General features: G+C 38.4%; 1 protein-coding gene across 1 annotated transcript in view; it reads left to right on the top strand.

Moving 5' to 3' along the window:
• The window catches only part of GRID2 (glutamate ionotropic receptor delta type subunit 2), a 1260684-nt gene that overhangs the window by 1022043 nt on the left and 215421 nt on the right, over positions 1-23220 (top strand). Inside the window, exon 13 of the mRNA XM_036411398.2 lies at positions 17406-17601. Within this exon, the coding sequence (XP_036267291.1) occupies positions 17406-17601 (196 nt within the window). The remainder of the gene's footprint in view (positions 1-17405; positions 17602-23220) is intronic.

Genomic DNA, 23220 nt, shown 5'->3' with positions numbered 1-23220 from the left:
TCTTCAAAGGCAAGGACTATGTCACATTTATATTTGTGCCCCTAATAACTCTCAAAGTACCTGGCACAGAGCATTAATAATAAGACCGGCTAACAGTTCCCGAGTGCTTGCTAAATGACAGACACTTTCCTAATGCTTTGTATAGGTGTTCTCATTTAATTCTTATAATAGCCCATTAGGGATCAGTTATTTTCATCTCCAATGGCAGATGATGAAACTAAAAGCTAGAATAGTAAACCCAGGCAGTCTGGACTGGAACCTTTGTCTTATCCAGTGGACCATATAATCTGTAACTATTAGCAAATATACTAAACCTTTACTGATTGAGATAAATAAATAAGTGAATAAATGAAAAACATCAGGGTTTTTATGTTGTGTGAAACTAAGAGTTTTGCAGAAAAGAAGCAATGGCTAAATAGCATTTAGCTAAGTTACTTTCAGATAATTCTAAGCCATGTATTATAGTATCCTAGAAACAGATTATTAGCCCAATGATTTTGTCATTTTCCATAATCATTTAACCTGTATTTCCCCTAAGGTTAAAAAGAGAATGGGTTCAACTTCATAAGTTTATTAAAGAAAAAAAGAAAAAACAAGTAGAGGACATCACATACTTCTGGATACAACCTGTCTAACCTTGGCTTTCATTATTCTACTTGCTCTCCAGGCACTCATGTGGATTCTTTGGACTGTTCTTCTCTCCACCCCCATTTCTGGTGGTGCTAATAATTTCTTTCTTACCATTTCGCCTACAATTTCATACACTAAATGTGTCCTTTCCCCTGGTTCACCTAGACCTCAAAGTTGCTGCTGCTACTCTTGCTTCTGACACAGCAGCCACTGCCCTAACCCCACATTCTCCCTCACTGGGTACTGTCTGCTTGCCCTGACCCTTAATCCTTAAGGCCTCCAATGCTAAACATTGGGCTGTCAGCAAGCCTAATCTGAAATCAAACATAAATAAGGACTTAGCAAAGGGTTCACTCTGTTGTCTCACCTTAGCTTGATTAACTGTCATTAAAATCCAGCTGCTACTGATAGTGACTAGCACTACACCTGGGTCAGCGTATATTTGTTAGGCAAGGTTTTGTGTGTGTGTGTTTTTTTAACACATCTTGAATTACCCTCTCATAGCACACAGCTCATATGCCATTTTCTGTATGTAGCTTTCTTTATAACATCCATTACTATGTTTAATATCTCCCTTGTTTGAACCACTTTGCATCTACCTTGCTTACACCCTGAATACATCTAGCCTTGTACTGGAGTATCGTCCTATTTGTTTTACCTTCCTAATTAAAGCATGTGTTTTATCACCTCTGTATCAACAGTTTCTTACGTAGTGCCTTATTGAATACATAGTCATTTACAAGTAAATATTCAGTAAGCAGATGAGCCAGAAAGGGGTTTCTTAGAATCTGTCGTGAGACTTTCTAAGTCCATGACTTGTTTATAATACCTCATAACAAAGCAGAAAGATTTGGAGCATCATCTGGTACATTAAAAAAAAAAAAAAAAAAGTTATGAGTTCAATTCCCAGTCAGGATACATACCTAGGTTGGGGGTTCAATCTCAGTTAGGGTGCATATGGGAGGCAATCAATAGATGTCTCTCTCTCTCCCTCTAGTCTCTTCTCTCTCTCTTTCACTCTCTACCAAAATTAAATAAACATATCCTCCAGTGAGGATAAAAAAATCAGAAAGGTATATGAAAGTCATTTCTTTGTCCTGTTGTTCCAGGATAAGAGAGGGAGACTAAAATGGTATTCTCTCTGGGTTCCCTTAGTCAGTCTTCCAGCTGTTTTATAACGCCCAGCAGGGAATTGTACACTTTGTGGGGGGCAGCCAGAATCAAGGTGACTGAAGTAAGCTGGGCCTGATTCATCCGCTTTTTAGTTCAGAGTAGAATAGCCTCAGCTCCAGAGTGAACAGGCACTACTGACAGAGAAGACATCCATCTGCTTACTCTGTATTATGTAGAAATGACTTACTTGTCAAAGCCCTTAACTGCTACAGTGATGGATGTTTTATAAACATACTAGAGGCCTCATGCATGAAATTTGTGCACAAGGGTGTGTGTGTTGGGGGTGGGGGGAGGTGGTCCCTCAGTCAGCTTGCACCCTTTCACAATCTGGGAACCCTCAGGAGTTGTCTGAGTGCTAGTTTAAGATCGGGCCTAAAATGGCAATTGGACATCACTCTCACAATCCTACAATCCGGGTCCACTGGCTCCTCACCACTCACCTGCCTGCTTGCTTGATTGCCCCTAACCCCTCTGCCTGCCTGCCTGATCACCCCTAACCTCTAATCTGCCAGCCTGATCACCCCTAATCACTCTACCTCAGCCCCCACCACAGCGGCCTTGTTTGGAAGGAAGTCTGGAAGGTTGTTCAGCTGTCAGGTCTAATTAGCATATTACGTTTTTATTTTTATAGATAGTCTTCTAGATGTTATAGACAAGATATTGTCTTTCTGTTTGGAAAAAAATAACAACAACAACAACAAAAATACCCTCACAAGTATGTTGGTCTTTCAATCTACCTGTCTGTGAGAATTTAATAAAAAGTTGTAGCACACTTAGTGACTCCCAGGAACTTACATTAGCATTGCTATCGACTCTGTTTATACTGAGCTCAATGAAATGAAAAGCTTGCAAACTACTAAGCCCCCACAACCGCTAAGATGATCTCCTTCTGGTGGATAAGCTGAATTATTTTCAACAAGTCAAATCCTCTTTTCTCTCTCCCTAACCTTAGTCATCTAAGCCTAGAAACATATTCAGTACTCAAGAATATAAATTCCTATCTCTCCTCTATTTCTTGTCATTTCCCATTTTTATCTGAAGTCATCTGAATAAATAAATCCTACCCTCCACACTCCTGCACTTGGGAGTAGTCTGTGTAGTCCTTCCAGAGGAGCTGGTCTGGGTAGGGCCATGCTTTTGTGAGTTCCCGTAGGCAGAGTAAGGGATGGAAATCAGCGACAGTGAGATTGGCAGTCAGGTTGTTTGGCAGAACACTGCTAAAGGAGACTGGAGACCTAGAAACAAATGTTCAAGTTACCTTTTCTGCTACTAAACAAGCCAAGTTCTTACCACTTTGTACCTTAGTTGTTGTTTGTTTGTTTGTTTGTTTTCTGTCTTTAAGATTGTGATCCATTCCTTATTTCACGCCATAGCTATTTGTTGTCACAGTTTTAAATATTTTTTTATTTTTCTTAAACTATCAAATTCTATATCAACTACACAGATGAGGTATTTTGTTAAACAAGGTCTGAGATACAGTCAGAATTTTTCACTTATAACAAAAGAATTAGAGGCAAATAGAGATAGCAAAAAGATCGGTAGTGGAGGGGGTAAACAGTTGGAATACAGAGCATTTTAGGGCAATGGAAATAGTCTGTATTATAAGATAATGATGGGTACATGTCATTATGTATTTGTTAAATCTGCAGAATGTGTAACACAGAGAGTGAATCCTAATGTAATCTATGGATTTTGGGTAATCATGCTGTCAATGTAGTTCATCAGTTGTAACTAATGTGCTATTATCATGGAAAATGTTGATAATGGGGGAGCCTGTGCATGTGTGAGGGCAGGGAAATCTCTGAACCTTCCTCTCAATTTTGCTATGAACCTAAAATGACTCTTTAAAAACAACAACACCACAACAGTAATCTAGATAGTCTAAACTCAAGTCTCTTTCAACTGGGTGCCATATAACCATCCTGATTACTGTTAAAAGTCTGTTTAAACAGTTTGGAACTTTAACATGCTTTTTTTAAAATCTAGTAGTTATTTGCAGAGCACTATGGATACCATTATTTTATTTAATAGGCCTTGTTAATTAATCGCAATTTCTGTAGACCTAAAAGATTTTTAATAAGTAAGAATATCAATTAAAAAAAACTATGAAAATAAAAAAACAAAGTCTGATTAAAAGATATTCACATAGATACCTTCATAAAAGAATTTCTACATTGAGAGGCAGATCTAAAAGAAAATTCTTCTGTTGCTGTATCATTTCCCCCCCTTTATGTTTTTCTAGCCCCATCTTTCCTTCCTGCCTTCTCCTTCATGCCAGCAATCTTGGTGTGCTGACCTCCACCGTCCCCTAAGTGCCTGCTTGACCTCATCTGTTTTCTAATCCTCGCAGTTCCTCCACAAGCTCACCACCTAAAGATAGTCAATTTGTGTTTAATGGATTTCTCCTCCACTGCTGTACACATACACTCCCTACACAACCCCCTACTGTGTCCCAGCACCTAATCTTTTAACCTAAGGGCAAGGTAGGAAATCACCAGCTGCCCCAGGTCATCCGCAGCCAGCTGGCTGGGCTGCTTTTTCCTATTAAGATTGTCATTTTCTGAGAGCGATGCTGCAGACCTCTCAAGATTTGCTGCTGAAGGAAGGGCAGGGGCCACATTTGTAAAATAGCTTGGACATATAGAATCTGAGTGGCAGTTCATAAAACCTGACTCCAGGTTTCAGAACATGCAATTTGGACTACTTTTAGTTGAAAGCCCTCAGAAAGAAAGAAAAGAAAGAAAGAAAGGAAGGAAGGAAGAAAGGAAAAGAAAGGAAGGAAGAAGGAAGGAAGGAAGGAAGGAAGGAAGGAAGGAAGGAAGGAAGGAAGGAAGGAAGGAAGGAAGGAAGGAATATCCTACCTATTTAGGAATAGAGATAATTTATCTGAATGATTACTTTAAAAATCTTTTTTTTTTTGGAGAAATCTACAGACCTACTGTACTGGGAAGAGGGAAAATGTCTTTGTATTTGGGAAACTAAGTTATCAACAGAAACTTGGTCCCCTGCTCTTTATTATGAAGAGCCAGGGTTTTTATTTTTAGTTAAATTAATTAGAAGCTTCACTGAAACAATGACCTGCCACCTTACTTTGACAGTAATGTTTCACTGAGCCTTTGAATGGGCTATTGAATTAGTTCTACTGTTATTCCTGGTAACTTCTTTCTCTATAGTCATTTCTGTCCATTGAAAATCATCTGGTAATATGATTGATGCTTTAATCTCCTTAAAAGATCTTGTAGAAAAAAAATTACAAATTGCTATTGACTCCTCACTTGAATCCAACTGTATTTTATTTAGGTCATTGCTTCATGTGCTAATTATTATATATTATTGTATCACGGCTTGTTAGTGGGCCATATGTGAGGTAACAATCAATGGCTTGAAGTCAGCCTTTGAGGGTTTATTGAATAAGGTGTTGTGTGTTTTGTTTTTTTCCCCATAAGTCAGTGCTTGCCCTGATTCTAATTAACATTTTAGTGTTGATTAGAAGTATGGAATAGGGAGTAAGGTTATTAAATATGCAGATTACTATATGTTGAGTAAGGGCAATTATTGACTAGAATGACACTGTAAGAATTCATAAGGACCTTGACAAATTAAACAAGGTAATTAGAAGTGAGATGAAGTTTAAGAGAGACAAATATGTGACATTTCACTCAGAGATGCAAAAAGGCAGTCTATGTGTATGTGTATGTATGATAGATCAAAAATTGAGAGTGAAGGCAGTTTTAGAATGAGTCATCTGTCAGTTATAAACTTGGAATGTAGCATTGGTGTTTAAAAAGAAAATGACCAAGTCACCTAGCAGTGTAAGATATACTCAGGTCTTTTATAAGACTACCATGACCTATATATAAGGTCCATAAGTTATGCAAAAATTGCTATAGAAGAGAAAAAATATGGCTTCATTAATAACAATGTAACACAGTGAGCAACAGATGCTGTGGGTGAGCCCTGAAAGAATTCAGTGTTTAACTCAATAAGAAGAATGCTAAAGGATGAAAGTGAAAAAGAAATAAAGAAATACTGTGTTAGAGGTGGTGAATAACTATACTCCATTTTCACTGAGAACAAAATCAGAGTTAGAGTCCTGTTTACCCCATCTTTACCCTTGATATCCTTCTATTTCATCAAACCTCCTTTACAAACTTGTATGTGAGGAGTGTAGGGAAACTTCACAGAGATCAAGCTTCTAAGATGGAGAATGAGGTTTTCCAAAGGACAAGGGTCATTGCCCATGCTATCAATAGGAAAATGGTACTTTGTTGTTTTATAAGTAGAGCATACATATTCTCCTTCCTCCTCTTTATTTAAATATATCAACCCTTGAAAGAAAAAAATCATAAAACTTAATTTTCTGTACTAACACTCAATGTTATCAAAGATGTCTATCTTTTCCTTGTCCTAGTGCTTATTTTTTTCCTTAGCTGCTAAAACCATGATTTCTTTTGTATTTTTAATCACTTCAGTTAACAGAGTTAGTTGAACAATTTTCTTCCTCCTTTACTTTCTAACACTTCAGCCAAAAGTCACTCATCAACCAGCCACTAGTCTGCTATTAGATGAGTATTCCTTACCAGAATAGGCATTTCACTTTGTCTACTAGAATCATGGACTATAACTTCAGCTTTTCCAATATTTTGTTTTAGTCCTATTTGTTTGGTTGTTTGTTTTTGTCCTGCCTCTTACTTTATTTTACACAAGAGGTGAAATGTTTTCACCAGAAGTCTGATAAAGCTATACAACTTATTTTGTTACAGAAAAAATATCCAAACTCCCTTTTAAAAAAATGTGTTGTTGTTTTTTTTTTTTAAATTAACTATACAATACTCCTGGCCATGATTAGTCATCCACAAAATGCCTGATAATATATAGTAAAATCCTATTTTTATGCAATACTAGTCTAATGGGAACACAGGCTTTCCAAGATGACAGTATCTACACTAATAAAAGATAAATATATAAATTGACCATCACTTTGCAATGCCCACCAGCCAATCAGGAGTGGGTATGCAAATTAGTGGGACAAAGATGGCAGCAGCCACAGAGCCAGCCAGAGCGAGTGGGAGGCTTGAGTTACCCCTGGCAATGGAGGAAGCCAACTTTCCCAACTGCCCGGACCAGCCACCGAAGGAGGGGCCTGTGGGTGGTGGCCATAGAGCCAGCCTGGACATGTGGGAGGCTTGGGTCACCATCACCCAGGCCAGCCACTGAAGGAGGGGCCTACAAATGGCCCTCAGTCCCTCACCCAGGCTGATCACACCCCCATGGGGTGAGAGTTCCTGCTGGGGGGGAGGGGCATGGCCAGCCTGCAAATAGCCATCAGTCCTTCACCTAGGCTGGCCAGGCACCCCAGTGGGGACCCCTGCCCTGAATGGGGTGTGGCTAGCCTGAAAACAGCCCTCAGCCCCTTACCCAGGCTGGCCACGCCCCCCCCCAGAGGGGACCCTCACCCCATGGTGGCGTGGCTGGACTCCAAACTGCCCTAGCCCCTCGCTCAGGCTGACACCATCCCCAGGGAGGAACCCACCCCAATGGGGTTGTGGCTGGCCTGCAAACCATCACAGGTGCCTTGCCCAGGCCGCCCCACACTCCAAGGAAACACCTATCCTGATTTGGGACACCCTTCAGGGCAAACCAGCTGGCCCCCACTCATGCACCAGGCCTTTATCTATACTAGGGGTGTCGAACTCAATCAGAGAAGGGGCCAAAATCTAAAATCCAGCCTAAATCACGGGCCGAATGGTTTACTGAACAGTCATAAACTGTCATTGTGATGGAAACGCAGCGGAGTGCAGTGATGACAGCGCGGTGCGGGCCACATTGCAAGGCCTGGCGGGACGGATTTGGCCCGCGGGCCTTGTGTTTGACACATGTGATCTATACCAATAAAAAGGTTATATGCTAATTAGACTGGGAGACCTTTCAGGATACCTTCTGGACATTCTTCCGGACAAAGCCATGGTGGCAGGGCTGAGGTAGATGTGGTTAGGGCCCAAGAGGGAAGGACAGTTGTGAGTGATCAGACCAGGATGGGACAGCAGTTGTGGGTGATCAGGTTGGTTGGGGGAGACTGTTGGAGGTGATCAGGCCAGTGAGAGTGGGACAGTTGGTGGCAAGCAGGCCATCAGTGGGGGGCAGTTGGGGGTGATCAGGCCAGCAGGGGGGGGCGGACAGTTGGGGATGAGCAGGCCAGGAGGCAGAGTGGTTAGGGGCACTCAGGCAGGCAGGTGGGTGAGTGGTTAGGAGCCAGCAGTCCCAGATTGTAGGAGGGATGTCCGACTGCTGATTTAGACCCAATCCCATAATGTCCCAGATTGGAGAGGGTGCAGGCCCTGCTGAAGGACAACCCCCCATTCCATGGAAGAATTTTGTGCACCAGGCCACTAGTATTTCCAATACGAGCCTCATTGGTTGTTGATTATTTTCTCCAAATTCTGGGCTAGTTTCAAAGATGAATAATAATTTTGAGAATCAGCAAATATCTTCCAATTAGGTAGACAAGGAAGTAACATTTCAAAACACAATGTTGAAATGTGAACATATTCTAAGTATTAGAAGAATAATGAGGAGGCAGTGGAGTTTGACCTTGAAGCAAAGAATTCACCAAGTAGTTAAGGAAACATCTTATGCTGAGAAAACACCTACCAAGACATGTTGCTGCAAAAAAGCAAGGAATGATGAAATGGTCCGTCTGTCCTAAAATGTGAATACAAATGAGACAATGGGTTGTTTCTGAGAAAGAAAAAAATATATATATTGGGTCAAAGTTTTAGAGGATTTTGAGTGCTAAGGAGGTTGAACTATTATCTGAGGGCAGTGAGGCATAGAGGAAATATTTCAATACATCAGGGATAGGATCAGATTTGCATATTAGAAAGAGCATTTTACCTGTGGTTCAGGGAAGATGGATTAGAGGTGGGTGAGAATACAGATGGATAAAAGGCTTTGAAATAACTTTCTAGGTAGACATTACGAGACTATTGGCAATGAAAAGTAAAGGTAGTGACAGATTTGCAACCTGGTAGCATGTGCAGAACTTGATGAGAGATTAGATGGGGTGGGGGCATGAGAAAGGCCATTGGTAAGGAAGAGGGATTCTCTGGGAATGCATCTTAAAAATTTGTGGGAAAATAAGGACATGGCAAATCCAGAAACCATAGAGAAGAAAATAATAGTAACGATAACAATAAAACAAAGAGAATAAAATAATAGTAATAATAATACATTTAATAAATGCAGCTGCCTGTCATTGAGCACTGACAGAGAGCTAAATACTAAGCTAAGTGGCTTACTTATATTATCTACTTCAAATATCCAGATACCTTATCAAAACATTATTTTCCCCTGTTTCATGTGGAAAGAAATTGCAATTTGAAGACGTTTAAATAATTTGTCCAGGGACTGAAAAGCATATCATTACATTTTCAAAACCCATGTTTTTAGACAATAAGCAGTTGCCACTGGGCAGTCCTACTGGGCAGTCCCTCTCAGGGTCTGGCCTACCTTACCCGTCCACTTCATTTTCCAACACTTTTGCATGCTTCTTGAGTCTCAGTGACACTAATTCTCATTCTGCCATCATATTAGCTGTTCTTTTAGGTTTTAAATTGTGGAACACTCTTTTGTGCTGTAAAACCTCCTTTGTACTGTGCCTATGACAGCTCTTAGCTGCTGCAACTAATGAACAGCACTGGGCACCAGGCAGGCTTTTTATGTGGTTGTTAAAGGGCTCTGGAGCTACAACAATATATGTCCTTCGGCAGATACTGAAATATGCATCCAGAGTAGGAAACTGGAGAGAGAGCGTGAGGGGAAAATCCTGAGCCAAGTCAGAAGGATAGAAAAAAGGAGAGAGGGAAGAAGGGAGGAGAGGGGGGAGGGAGGATGAAAGGAGAGAGGGAAGGGAGAGAGAGAGAGATGGGGAGAGAGGGACGATGCGGGAAAGAGGTTTATGAAAGTTATTTTAAAGTTTATATTGGTAAGATCTATCCTCTTGTTAAAGGAAACTAGGTGGAAATATGAGTGAAAGTTCACTGAAGAGGGGATACTAGTATGCATTAGATTTTTAACTAGTTGAAAATTTTAGAAATTTATTTTTATCAGCACATTAATTATAACATAAATTTCATTAACTCGAAGTCATATAAATGTCCCAAAGAGTGCTATGAAGAAAGTTATGACCATTTAGTATCATACCATCTTGTGCTTGGAAAGGAAATGAGTCATTAAATTGACTTCAATTCATGAATCACCTCTTCAACAATTTTTATAAGGGGTTATCCACACACATACATTAGAAATAATTACATAGGGAATTATAAGGAAAGAATTTGCTATAATAATAAAAGCATATTATGCTAATTAGTCTGGATGTCCTTCCAGATGACCTTCTACTAGGGGTGTCGAACTCAATCAGAGAAGGGGCCAAAATCTAAAATCCAGCCTAAATCGCGGGCCGAATGGTTTACTGAACAGTCATAAACTGTCATTGTGATGGAAACGCAGCGGAGTGCAGTGATGACAGCGCGGTGCGGGCCACATTGCAAGGCCTGGCGGGACGGATTTGGCCTGCGGGCCTTGTGTTTGACACATGTGTTCTAGACGAAGCTGAGGCTGCAAGGGAAGCTGGGATCCCAGTGCCTACTGGCAGCCAGAGGGAAGCCTGGGTCCTACGCGCCAGAGGGAAGCTGGTGGCTGGCAGCCGGGGCAAGGAAGGCCTACTATTGCATGAATTTCATGCATCAGGCCTCTAGTCGCCATATAAAAATAATAGGTAACCAATGGAAACCAAGCAGAAAATAAATAAATGGACCACATAAAAATAAAACGCTTCTGCACACAAAAGAAACCATCAACAAAACAACAGGAGAGCCCACTACATGGAAGAACATATTTGCCAGTGATACATCTGAAAAGGGGTTAATCTCTAAAATGCATATAGGAAACTCATACAACTTAACAAAAGGCAGACAAACAATCCAATTAAAAAATAGATAAAGGGCCTAAATAGACACTTCTCTGAAGGGGATATACAGAAGGCCAAGAGACAATGTAAAAATGTTCAAAATCACTAATCATCCAAAAGATGTAAATAAAAATGACCTCGTCAGAATGGCTATCATCAACAAATCAATGACAAGTGTTGGTGAGGTTGTGTAGAAAAGGAACCCTGATGCACTGATGGTAGGAATGAAGACTGGTGCAGCCACTGTGGAAAACATTATGGAGTTTCCTAAAAAAAAAAAAAAAAAAAAAAAAAAAAAAAAAAAAATGGAACTCCCATTTGACCCAGTAATCCCACTTCTAGGAATGCATCCTAAGAAACCTGAAACATTCATCAGAAAGAATAAATATATACACTCCTATTTACATAACAGCACAATTTACAATAGCTAAGACTTGGAAGTGCTCATCAGCAGATGAAAGAATAAAAAAAGCTGTGGTGCATTTACATAGTGGAATACTGCGCAGCAATAAAAAAGAAAAAAAAAAGAACTCTTAATGCAGTATGCAACTAATGAACAGCACTGGGCACCAGAAGCAAGATGGGATGGGCCTGGAGAGCATTATGCTGAGTAAAATAAATCAGTCAGAGAAAGATAAGTATCACATGATCTCACTCATACGTGGAATCTAATGAACCTCAGAGGGAAGACAGGGGAGGGTGCATGGGAAGAAATCAATCAATGAATTTGTATGCATATATGCATAAACTGTGGACACAATGGGGTGGTGAGAGCCTGGGGCGGGAAAGAGGAGGACCTATGTAATACTTTAAACAATAAAGATTTTTAAAAAACACACACACATTAGATAACTTCATCAAATACTGATGCAACAGGTCTTCTCATCATCACTCCCTGAAAACGATACTGTTATTCTCTCCATTTATACAATAGATGAGGACAGGAGGGTGAGCAGGCACACATAATATCACAAAGCTCACAAATAATAGATCTTCTTAACTTTAAAATGTACTCACTGTCATCAAATTCCACATATGAGTGAAATCATATGGTATTTGTCTTTATAAACTGAACTAACAAGTGCAGCTTAAAAATGAAATGACGAGAAAGAAAAAGAAAAATATATTTTTTTAAGTGTACTAAGTGTCAAACCTTGTTGAGATCAGGTATGTCTAATATCAGACCATCATAATTTTCAATGCTTAACAGGTTTTAAGTAGAAAGAGTTTCTCATGGCAAGAGTTTGCAATTGGGTTAGATCCACTCAAATTCCTAAAATTTACAGAAGTGCCCTAACACGGTGTCTCATTATATGTAGTGTTCACAAAATATCACCAACCTATCAGCTCTCAGTATCGCTCAGTGCCCAGGCTGCTAGTCACATAGGACACCACTAAGAGGAATAAAAGAAGAATTTCAGTAAAATGAGAGGCTGATTAGAGTGGCAAAGCATTTGCTTTCTTTTATCCTTCACCATGCATAGCCAGAGACATACACTTTTAGCTCTATGTGCATGACTGGGAGTGCAGGTTTGGGAGAGGGGTGCTCAGATTCAATAGATGCAAAGAATAACATAGTTCATTGAGTTTTATGTGAGTATATCTTGGATTTGTGTGGTTAGGTGGAGAAATGGAATATTCTAGAATGAGTATATCCACAGTTAACTCTTTTCTAGAATGCTCCAGATTCTCCCATTTCTTCTAAGGCTGGGTAAACATTGCCAGTTGTTTAAAAGGAAATGTCAGAATTTGCTATGATAAATTAATTTATAGGTTAGGTACTTATTAATCATCTTAGAATAGTTTTGCATTTTAACAGAATGACTTGGCCTGTCTAAATAATATATACTCAGAGTTGACCTTCAGATATAATTTCTGAAGAATACCAGTTCTGGAATAACCCACTCGATTTCTTTCAGGGGGTCACAAGGCCACAACATTTCTGCTGATCTTGTTCTAAAATCTTATTAGCATGAAAATGCAAAATGACCACTTAAAATAGGCACTCTCGTGTTGGGCTCCTAAAACAGTCTTTTCTTGCTGTAATAAGCTATTTGAGCTCAGTTCATTTTGCCTCATTTTATAGTTGTCACCTTTGTTGCTATCTTGGTGTACTATAATGAAATGACACTGAATCAGACAGCCTATAATTTTTATTGCAAGTATATCTCAAGGCAAATTTGTAAGCTGACTTGATATCAGAAATGAAGCTAGAGGGAACATGCCTTTGTTTTAAGTTACAAAATGCCCTGCTATTCTAAATTGGAAAATAAACTGCCTTCTTTGGAATCAAGCTCTTCACATAGCCAATATATTAAGATATTCCTTTAAAAATTTATTGTGTACAAAGCAGTTTTATCAACTAAACTCTTTGTATTTTAAGAGTACTAGAGGCCTGATGCTCAAAAATTCGTGCAATAGTAGGCATTCCTTCCCCAGGCTGCCAGCACTGGCTTCCCTCCGGCACCCAGGACTCAGACTGCTTCCCTCCTTCTGCTGCCCACAGGCACCTAGGACTCTGGCTGGCTTCCCTCCAGCCCAGGCTTTGTCAGTAGGGACTTCTGGAAGACATCCGGTCTAATTAGCATATTACCCTTTTACTAATATAGATTATACATCAAGTTGTAAAACTATTATTTAAGGAGATGTTATGTTATTAAGAAACACTGATTATGCCAAAACTGGTTTGGCTCAGTGGATAGAGCATCGGCCTGCAGATTGAAGGGTCCTGGGTTCAATTCCAATCAAGGGCATGTACCTTCGTTGCAGGCACATCCCCAGTGGGGTGGGGGGGGGGGGTGCAGGAGGCAGCTAATCAATGTTTCTCTCTCATTGATGTTTCTAACTTTTTATCCATCTCCCTTCCTCTCTGTAAAAAATCAATAAAAATATATTTTAAAAAAAAAAGAAACACTGATTATATTAAAAATCCCAACATTTGATTTAATTTTTTTTCATGGAAAGGTATTAGGGGTGTTAATTTATTTAACAACTAGTGCCTCAGTGCACTGATTCGTGCACATTGAAAGGAAATTAATTAGAAGGTAGCCAGAGGAGTGAGACTGGGCAAGACAGGCTGGACATGCCCTGGAGCCAAACTCCCGAGGTCCCTCCTAGTCTGCTGGCTGTACTTGGGATGGTGTCACGGCTTGAAGGGCATCTGCAAAGTGAGCAGGGTCCCTCCAGCATGTGGGGTTCTTTGGCCTAGCCTGTGGTGATCTGGCAGAAACCACCTCTCCGACATCCCCTGATGGGTTCTGGATTGCAAGAGGGTGATTCTTGGTTGGCAAACTCTGGAAACGGGCTCCTTCCTCTCTAGTTCCAGGTGCGTCACCTGACAACTGCTGTTGCCCAGTCACTGGTGGTCAGTGCGCATCATACCTACCAGTCAGTAGGACGGTCATTTATATATATATATATATATATATATATATATATATATATATATATATATATATGTGTGTGTGTGTGTGTGTGTGTGTGTGTGTGTGTGTGTGTGTGTGTGTATGTATGTACATATATGTATATATACACACACATACACATATACATATACATATATATATACATATACAGATTATGACTACTTGGGCAAACCAGTTGTATATTTAAACATTAGAATAAAAAATTTTCACCCATAAACTATGATCTCAGCATAATCAAATTGAAGCCTGAGAGTTATAATCAAGATTGATTGTTGGAACCACTAAGCAGCTAGTGGCCAGTCCTAGCCTCTGTGGTTGTTGTTCATTTTTTTGTTTTTGTTTGTTTGATTGTTTGTTTTAGTTTTATTTATTGATTTCAGAAAGAGAAACGATGTGGGGGAGTGGGGGAAGAGAGAAAGAGTTGTACCCTAGCAACATGTAGCTCGCTTATATATCTGTTTTTGCCTTCAATTGTTCATTCATACTGTCACTTTATTTTTTATAAACTGCATATCAGTAGTTATAGACTATTTTAGAAAATTAGTCCCTTCAAAAGCAGTTTTTACATGAATTGTTTTATGCAGCAAAAGTGTGAAACTAAAAGGAATTATCATGGTGGTTTCATATAGTAAATGATATACATCAACAACATAAAAAAGCATACACAGTAGAATGCAAATTAAATTTTGCTAGACATTACTATTAGAAATTGGTATAAATCCTCTAACAAACAGCACATAATTGATTGTTTGCAACACAATTTTGCACATGATGGAAACTGGTGATCTGCAAGTGTATTCCCAATGCCCTTGCCCAAAGCTGGTTGTTGTTGGTTGCAAAGACCCCCAGGAAATCATTAGCAAACTCCGTCTAGAAACAGACTCAAAGGTCAGAGGTATACATAACATGAAATTCATGGCTCGTGGTTGGAGAGCTGTGGGTATTTATTCTTGTTCAAAATGTGGTACAGTGTTTCAAAGAATCTGTTCCCATTCTCAGAAGAGTGAGTCTGAAACATGCCAGCATCTAATTTTGAGCAATGTGCCAAAGACACATGTTCTTTCTTAAATGACAGTCATTAGAGCTGGGCACCTATACACAGTCAATGAATTCCAGAAGCATGGTAATTGGTTCTCTAAGAAAGTATAGAGTGGCTCTGAAACTCAAATATAAGGAAATTGATCATCAATTTAGAGATAATTCGGGAAAGATTGATTTGAAAATCCTGGACAATTTCACATTGCTCTGTAAAAAAGAATGCTAAGGTCATAGTTAGCTTTTCAGAAACATGGACTTTATTCCATTTGAATACAAATAGAAGCCTCGTGTGTGTGTGTGTGTGTGTGTGTGTGTGTGTGTGTGTTTCTCTATCACACACACACACTTAAAACCAATAATATAGCAAAATAAGTATAGAAATAAGAGTCAGAATTTTAATGTAGAAATACTATGGCCTTTGGTACCAGTCAAGTCTACATTTGAATCCGATCTCTATCTTTCACTGAAGTGTGCCACTTTGAGCAAGTCCTTTTCCCCCACAACTTAAGTTTCCTCATCTGTAAAATGGGTAAAATAGTTCTGAACATGAAGCATTGGTGTGAGTATAATGTATGTCAATTGCTTGGGGATGTATTCAGTTGCCATTTGATAAGTAATGACTATCAAGAAACTAATTTTTAAGTATACACTTGCCCCTAAAACATGTTGTTTGTGCACAATGTAATCTGTATATATAAAAAGCTAATAGGTTTAGTGTCTGACCATCTGATCGATCACTATGATGTGCACTGACTACTAGGGGGCAGATGCTCAACACAGGAGCTGCCTTGGTGTGCACTGGCCATTTACAGAGAAATGGCACCATGAACCTGGTGCCCACAAAGCAGCACTCAGCTTCCCCCCAAGTGGGATACAGGCCTGCCAACATCCTAGAGTGACAGCCCACCAAATCACAGCCTGCACTGATGAGACCCCATGGTGCAAAATGCAGCCCACAGTTCAGCTCAGCCAAGCCCAGAAATGGTGGCTGTGGGCTCTGGGTAATGATTTTACATAGCAACACCTGGCTTCCTCTCTCGAGCATCTAGCCTCCTTGCAGTTTCTTCAGAACACGACTTGCTTTATAGCCAAGTGCAAACATTTCACACTTTAACCAAATGTCTGTGAAGTGTTTCCCATGCCTCACCTTATTTGATCATCACAGAAATCCTGGAATAGGTAGATAAGAGACTCAATGGAATCCTATTTTCTTTTCATTAGCTAAAAACAGAGATTTAAAAAGCTTAGAAACTTGACCCTACTGAAAACAAATAAAAAATGGTGGACCTTGAAAATGACTTCGGGTTTTTTCACTGTACAGAATATAGTCAAACACTGCTGCAATTAAATATTTTATCCTTTGTTCTCCCTGGATGGTCTACAATAACAATATGCTTCATGTTGATATTTACTGCTGTGATGCTGACAATTACCTGAAAGAGAAGTTCTTCACTGGGCTGGAAAAAGTTTAGCTAAATAAAAAAGCAATTCTAATTAAGCAAGTTTATATATATATAGCTTTCACTGGCACCAATCACACACATGTGTTTTGATCTGTCATTGTTGATCGTGAATTTGGTTGACATTTCTATTATAGAGAAAGAGTGAATAGCGATATTAAAATATTTTTTCTAATCACTTTCCTTTAATTGTACATGAATTTGTGCACTGAGCCACAAGTTATTTTATAAAAATTATTTAACCCTTGTCACCTAAAAGAACATAGGCTTAAGGCTTTAAAATATATTGATTTTTTTAAAAAAAACACTCGATTATATGATTATCTAGAAATGCAATTTAGTGTTTCTTTGCTTTGATAGGATTGCTAGATTTTATTGTTTTGTAGTGCAGGTTCACACACAGAAAGAAAGAAAGAAAGAAAGAAAGAAAGAAAGAAAGAAAGAAAGAAAGAAAGAAAGACCACACACATTGCTTTACCACTAGAAATTTTCAACTTCCTTTAAGAAATAATTTTGTCTTTTCATGATTTATATATTGCCATACATCCTAAAAGCAATCCTCCTTATATATTTCATCTTAATGTTAATAAACAACAAACTAAGAAGAGCAATTTAGCATCTGTGTTCACATATATTGCTCTTTGTTTCCTTTAACTTTATTTCCACTTGAAAATATTCTTGTGTCTCTCTTCTCCCCTAATAATTAAGGTCTCTCCAGGACCTTTCCAAGCAGACAGACATTCCTTACGGCACAGTCCTGGACTCTGCAGTGTTTGAGCATGTGCGTATGAAGGGAATGAATCCTTTCGAGAGGGACAGCATGTATTCCCAAATGTGGCGGATGATCAACCGAAGCAATGGGTCGGAGAATAATGTTCTGGAGTCCCAAGCAGGCATTGAGAAGGTACTGGCTATAGTTCTTTATTCATAGTCTACTCTTTTGTCTCTCATATTAGAATTGCTAAGTTCAGCAATTTCTTTTTTTAAGTTAACTTTGATGTGAGTTTTCAGTTGCATTATACCTTCTGCTGATTTAAAGAAGAGTTTGAAGCGACAGTGTACCAGTAGAGGGAATTCAAACCCTCTGTAGTGTATGTGTCTAAAGCAGCGATTGTCAACCAGATTTAAAAAACAAACAAACAAACAAAAAAAAAAACATGCAATACTTGTCGATTTAGTCAGGGGCACTGACCTTATTTCTCTTAGATTGTAAGCAAATTTAAAAAAATTAAAAATGGACAACAGCCAGCACAATAATAGCTGACCAGAGTGAATGAATTAGAACCATACCTATATTTTTGTCAGATGGGAAAAAATGTATTTTTGGTGTGCCACAGCATTTTAGTAATTAGCTTCTGTGTGTAATGAGATGAAAAATGTTGAAGATCACTGATCTAATGGATCAGTGAATTCAAAAACTAGAAAACAGGAGCTTGTATTTTTGTTCAGAACAGGCTTAGATACTTATAAACATGAAGACTGAAAATGTTTTCACAAATCCCATTCCAAATACCATTCAGGTTATTCAATCCTTTCAAACACCTACTAGTATTTCCTTTTTTGTTTTTGTTTATCTTTACTTATGATTATGTGAAGCAATCTGTGAGTAAAAGTTAATCTTGTCGACAAAATTCCTACCAATGACTGTTTCTATTTCCAAAGGTGAAAATATTTTTTATTATTTTTATATAGCTATCATTTAAAAGTTATTTTACCAAGAAAAGGGGGTGTTGCTTTGTTTGTGAAAGCAGGAAGCTGATTTTTATTCTGGCCTGTGGTTTATAAATATGTACACAAAGGTAACACTTTCTCTCAGACCCCATCAACCTCCTTGAGAGAACTGCATGGTTTTTGCTTAAGATTGTTCCAGTGGCTAGCCTAGTAAAAATCACAATGGTTGATAGTTAATAAAAATTATTGAATGAACAAATAAATGAATAAGCGAGTGAATGCATGAATGGATCAGCAGCAACGGTGGCATACACTTTTTCTCTTTAACAGAATAATTTGGATCCCATGTCTGAGTTCCTTGTCCAAAAGCAAACTCAAAAACACTATGTTGGAGAATGTTTTGATGACTATCAATGTTATTCTGCCATGGATTTTATCGTTATTCTGTGCCTGTTCAGATGACATTATTTGTCTGTTACTGCTATTGCTGTGGTCCACTAGAGTCAGCCTGGTGATTTTTGCAGTCACTACATTGATATCATTATTTAAAGAAACTGATGCTGCTGACATAAACCTCTTTGCAAGCACCGCCTTTAAGGAAGTGAATGTCCTTGAAATATTAGCAATGGCCTCCAACTCCCTCATTCTTATATTAGTCCCCATTTCCCAGGGCCCAGGTATGGATCCCAGTGTTTCTATTTTGGATGAATGGATCTATATGTTATCTGAAGGAGAAGGGAGAGTAGGCATTTTAGGGTTTACTAGTGACTCATAGGATATGAATGAATTTAAGCCCACAATAAATATACTAAATGGATTTTGAAAGATTTTTTTCAAATTGTCTGCTATTAAAAATAAATTTGTTTTCTTGAGAATGAATATAAACTTTACAACTACAAGACATTATTACGGTACTTAATAGTCCTAAGGTTAACTTAAAATTGTCACATAACAAAAAAGATAATGCAATAAAAGAAGTAGAGAATGATTTCTGTTCCCTGATAGTCTGCTAATATTATAAAAACGACTTATGAATTTAAAAATGGCAAATCAAATCTCCCAGTATTTATTACATCACATTTATTCAGTTTTCTAATTTATAGAGGGGTATTAAAGAATGTCTTTTGGAATTCATAATGGAAAATATCAACATGAAATTTGCTTTAATATATATTTCAACCAAAATCACAGACAGGTGACAATTGACTAGACAGAGAAGAGGTAATAATAATAAAATGAATTTTGGTTTAGTTTGCAAGATCTTGCCCAGCTTCTATTAAAATAAAACCTACCAACCAACAATAACCTTTTCACCTGTGAAAGCTCAGTGGGAGCGCATGAGAACACATAAAATGCAATTGTGGATTCTTCCTCAAGCAACTAGCCTTGCACATCCCACATAGCAGTTTCCTGTTCTCTGTCATTGCCTTCTAATTTGTGCAGGCTGAAGGGACCTCAGAGGTCAATATTCCACCGAAGACCAAACTTCTACAGTATCTTGGCCATGAATTTGCAGATACGGTATATAGTAACTGCCTTCCAGGAAAGCCTGCCTCATTGTGAAAAACAATCCTCACAATCTGATTATAACTTTATATATCCAATTAATGTCTCAGGTTCTGTTTGTTCTTAATTGTGTTACTAGTCTCATTAACTTTCTCTTATTTGAAGATAGGTCCAGATTCTTTCCAACATCTTTATTCTGCTCTTACTGAAGAAACCTAAGTGAGGGTTAAGTAAATGAGTTCTGATTTGCTGTTATTGGGAGACTTGCACCTAAATCAAGCTAGCCTAAATAAACTAAAACAAACTTGTTTTTGCTTTCTTCTTCCCAGGATGTTTTGCATAAAAGTGGGATTTGAAAAGTATAACTGAATTTTTAATGCATGTATTAAACAATTATTTATTGAGCACCCACTATGAGTCAGCCACTATTTTAGTCACTGTCGTGAACATAAATGAAAACAAAATGCCTTCTTGGAGTTTAGTGAAGAAAGTATACAATAAATAAGATAAATAAAATGTTACATTTTAGTAGTAATATGTGTTAAAGAGAAAAACAGAGGAGGAGAAGGAGAGAGGGACATGGAGAAGATGACCTGTTTTGTTACATCAGATGACAAGGGAAGTCTTCACTAAGGAAGTGACACTGGAATAAAGACTTGAAGCAGGTGGTGAAGAGAGGGATTGCGGGAGAGGGAGAAGAGGAGAGAGAAATCTTGGTGAAGTTGAAGTGTTTCCAGACAGATGGGTCAGCCAATGAAAAGGTCCTGGGTGGGGGGATGTCTGAATATTCTAACTATGAGAGAGGCCAGTGTAACTTCAGCAATAAGGGATAATATCAAAAGTGTAACATAGTCAGAGAGGTGGTAGGGAGAAGGCAAATCATACAGGATTTTATTACAGCACTAGAGGACTGGTATATAAAATTTGTGCAGGGGGGATTGGGTGGGGGTCCCCTCAGCCTGGAGGTACCTCTCCAATCCAGGACCCCTTGAGGGATGTCTGACTGCAATCAGACATCCCTCTCACAATCCTGGAACACTTGTTCCTAACTCCTCACCTGCCTGCCTGCCCCAACCAGTCTTATCATCCCTCACTGCCTCTGCATGCCAGTCTGACTGCCCTTAACTGCCACTCCCCGCCAGCCTGGCACCCCTAACTGACCCCCTCTGTCAGTCTGGTCACCCCATGCAGCCTTCTTGTTCAGTCATTTAGTCATCCTCATTAACCCTCCTGTTAGCCTGGTCATAAGCAGCCATCTTGTGAGGGTATGAGGGTAAATTTGCATATTACCTCTTTATTATATAGGATAGGCCTGGGGGTTACCTGCATCAACATCACTTGTTGGAATGCAGACTCTTAGGTCTCATCTCAGCTCTTCTGAATGTAAATTTCATTCTAACAAGATTCATAGCATGCTAAAGTCTGAGAACATATGCTGTACAGAACTGTATATTAAGTGGACTTTTACTCTGTAATACATGATACTTACTTAGGAAGTTTTGAACATAATAACATGGTCTAATTAATATTTTGGTAAATTATGTCTGTTCTATTGAGAAAAACAGAAGATGTCAATGTAGAAACTGGAAACCAATTAGGAGGTCAATATGATGACTCAGAAATTCTGAAATTATACCATTGAAAATCAATCTCTGTTAAAACCCAAATACATCTTAGAATATTATAACTTTAAACTATTAACATTAGTACATTGGTGGAGATTTGGTTTATCAGATTATTTTAGGAAGAACTGGGACATGAGGCAGGTAATTTCTGAGAATAGATAGGAAAATTCTAAGTCATAGATAAGGATCTGAGTAGGAATGATATATCTGTGTATAGCACTGAAATAGAGACTTCTCTGGTTAATAAGAGGGCAATATTTATTATCTGATAAACTATTATAATTCAAATGTGAGAAACAAATTATTCCAGAACTTCAGCAATAAAGGCTACTAGGGAAAAAAAGAAAAGCAGGATTGGTAGGATTATAACTTCTGCCCTAGCTAGAGGACTTCAATGTTAAGTAAATAATTCTTCAGACTATGTAGTTAAATGCAAGGAGGAGAGGGAGAGGAAGAGGGACTCTGAAGGATACTATGATAACAGGAAAATGGGTGGTGGTGGCAGCAGCATTATTCAACCAGAAAAATCAATTTGCAACATCACTCATCTACTTAAGTCCCAGAACAGTGTAGGTAAAAGGGAGCTGCCAAAGTTCAGTTGGGGCATCAAGGCTCTATCCATGCCACGGGGCCAGCTCTAATCCTAGCTGGAAGACTGGAGGATTGAAATGAAAGCCAAGACTGGAAGCAGGGAGACCAGTGAGGAGGCCATTGCTATAATTCATGTAAGACACAATGCTGGATGGACCAGAGTGGTTATGGTGCAATTGGTGAGAAGTAATTGAATTTGAATATCTTTTGAAGGTAGCTTTAACAAAATTTTCTAAAATATTGCATATGGGGTATGAAAAAGCAGAGTTAAAGATGAATCTTAAGTAGTTGGAAGAATGAAGCTGTCATTTTTTTAAGTTGTCATTTAATTCATTAGAGACTAGAATAAGTAAACATATGAAAATAAATGCTTAGTATTGGAAGCTCTAGAATGCAGATCCTCCCTGAAGGAAGAAACTCCACAAATTAATCCACCATGATCATAAAAATGTACATTTAAATAAGATAGAGTTTACAATCCAAACATGCATAACTCTGGAAAATAGATCAATGAAAAATAAATTGCTTTTAAAAAGTTATTAAAAATCCTTCTCAAAAAAATAATTATGAATAGCAAAGTCCAGTAAATTCTAGTATGAGCACTAAAAGTTATTAACATCCAAAATATAAGTTTTTGAAAGCAAGTTGTAATAAGTTGCCTATTTACTTATTTTGAGATTAAAGAAACTATGGGAAAAGCAGATTTGAGAAGCCAAATGAAAATTTGCCTTTGGTTTGATAGTTAATATAAAATGCTTATTATTTATCCAGGCAAAGATTATTTTTATGTATCCAACCAAGAAAGCTGATGCATGCCTGAGTTGGGTATTCAGGAGAGAGTTCTAGATGGAAATAAACATTTGGTAATTATTAGCAAAGAGTTTTTATTTAAAGTCATAAGACTCAATGATATCACCATGAATGAGTGTGTATCTAGGGATGAAAGATAGCTAAAGACCCCTGGGACAATGAAATCTGAGCTAAGAGGAAAGTGATGACATAAGGAGATTGAGAATGGCATGAGCAATGAACAGTAGGTGTGGATAGAACTGAACAGCTAGAGTCATGAACCAAAAGTGCAAAGCTGGATTGGAAATAATATGAAGTTGGTACTGTGATGACACATTTGA

The sequence above is a fragment of the Pipistrellus kuhlii genome, unplaced genomic scaffold (assembly GCF_014108245.1).
Source record: "Pipistrellus kuhlii isolate mPipKuh1 unplaced genomic scaffold, mPipKuh1.p scaffold_m20_p_1, whole genome shotgun sequence".
Taxonomy (NCBI): domain Eukaryota; kingdom Metazoa; phylum Chordata; class Mammalia; order Chiroptera; family Vespertilionidae; genus Pipistrellus; species Pipistrellus kuhlii.
The sequence above is the reverse complement of the archived record's forward strand: the minus strand, read 5'-3'. Positions and strand labels throughout refer to the sequence as shown.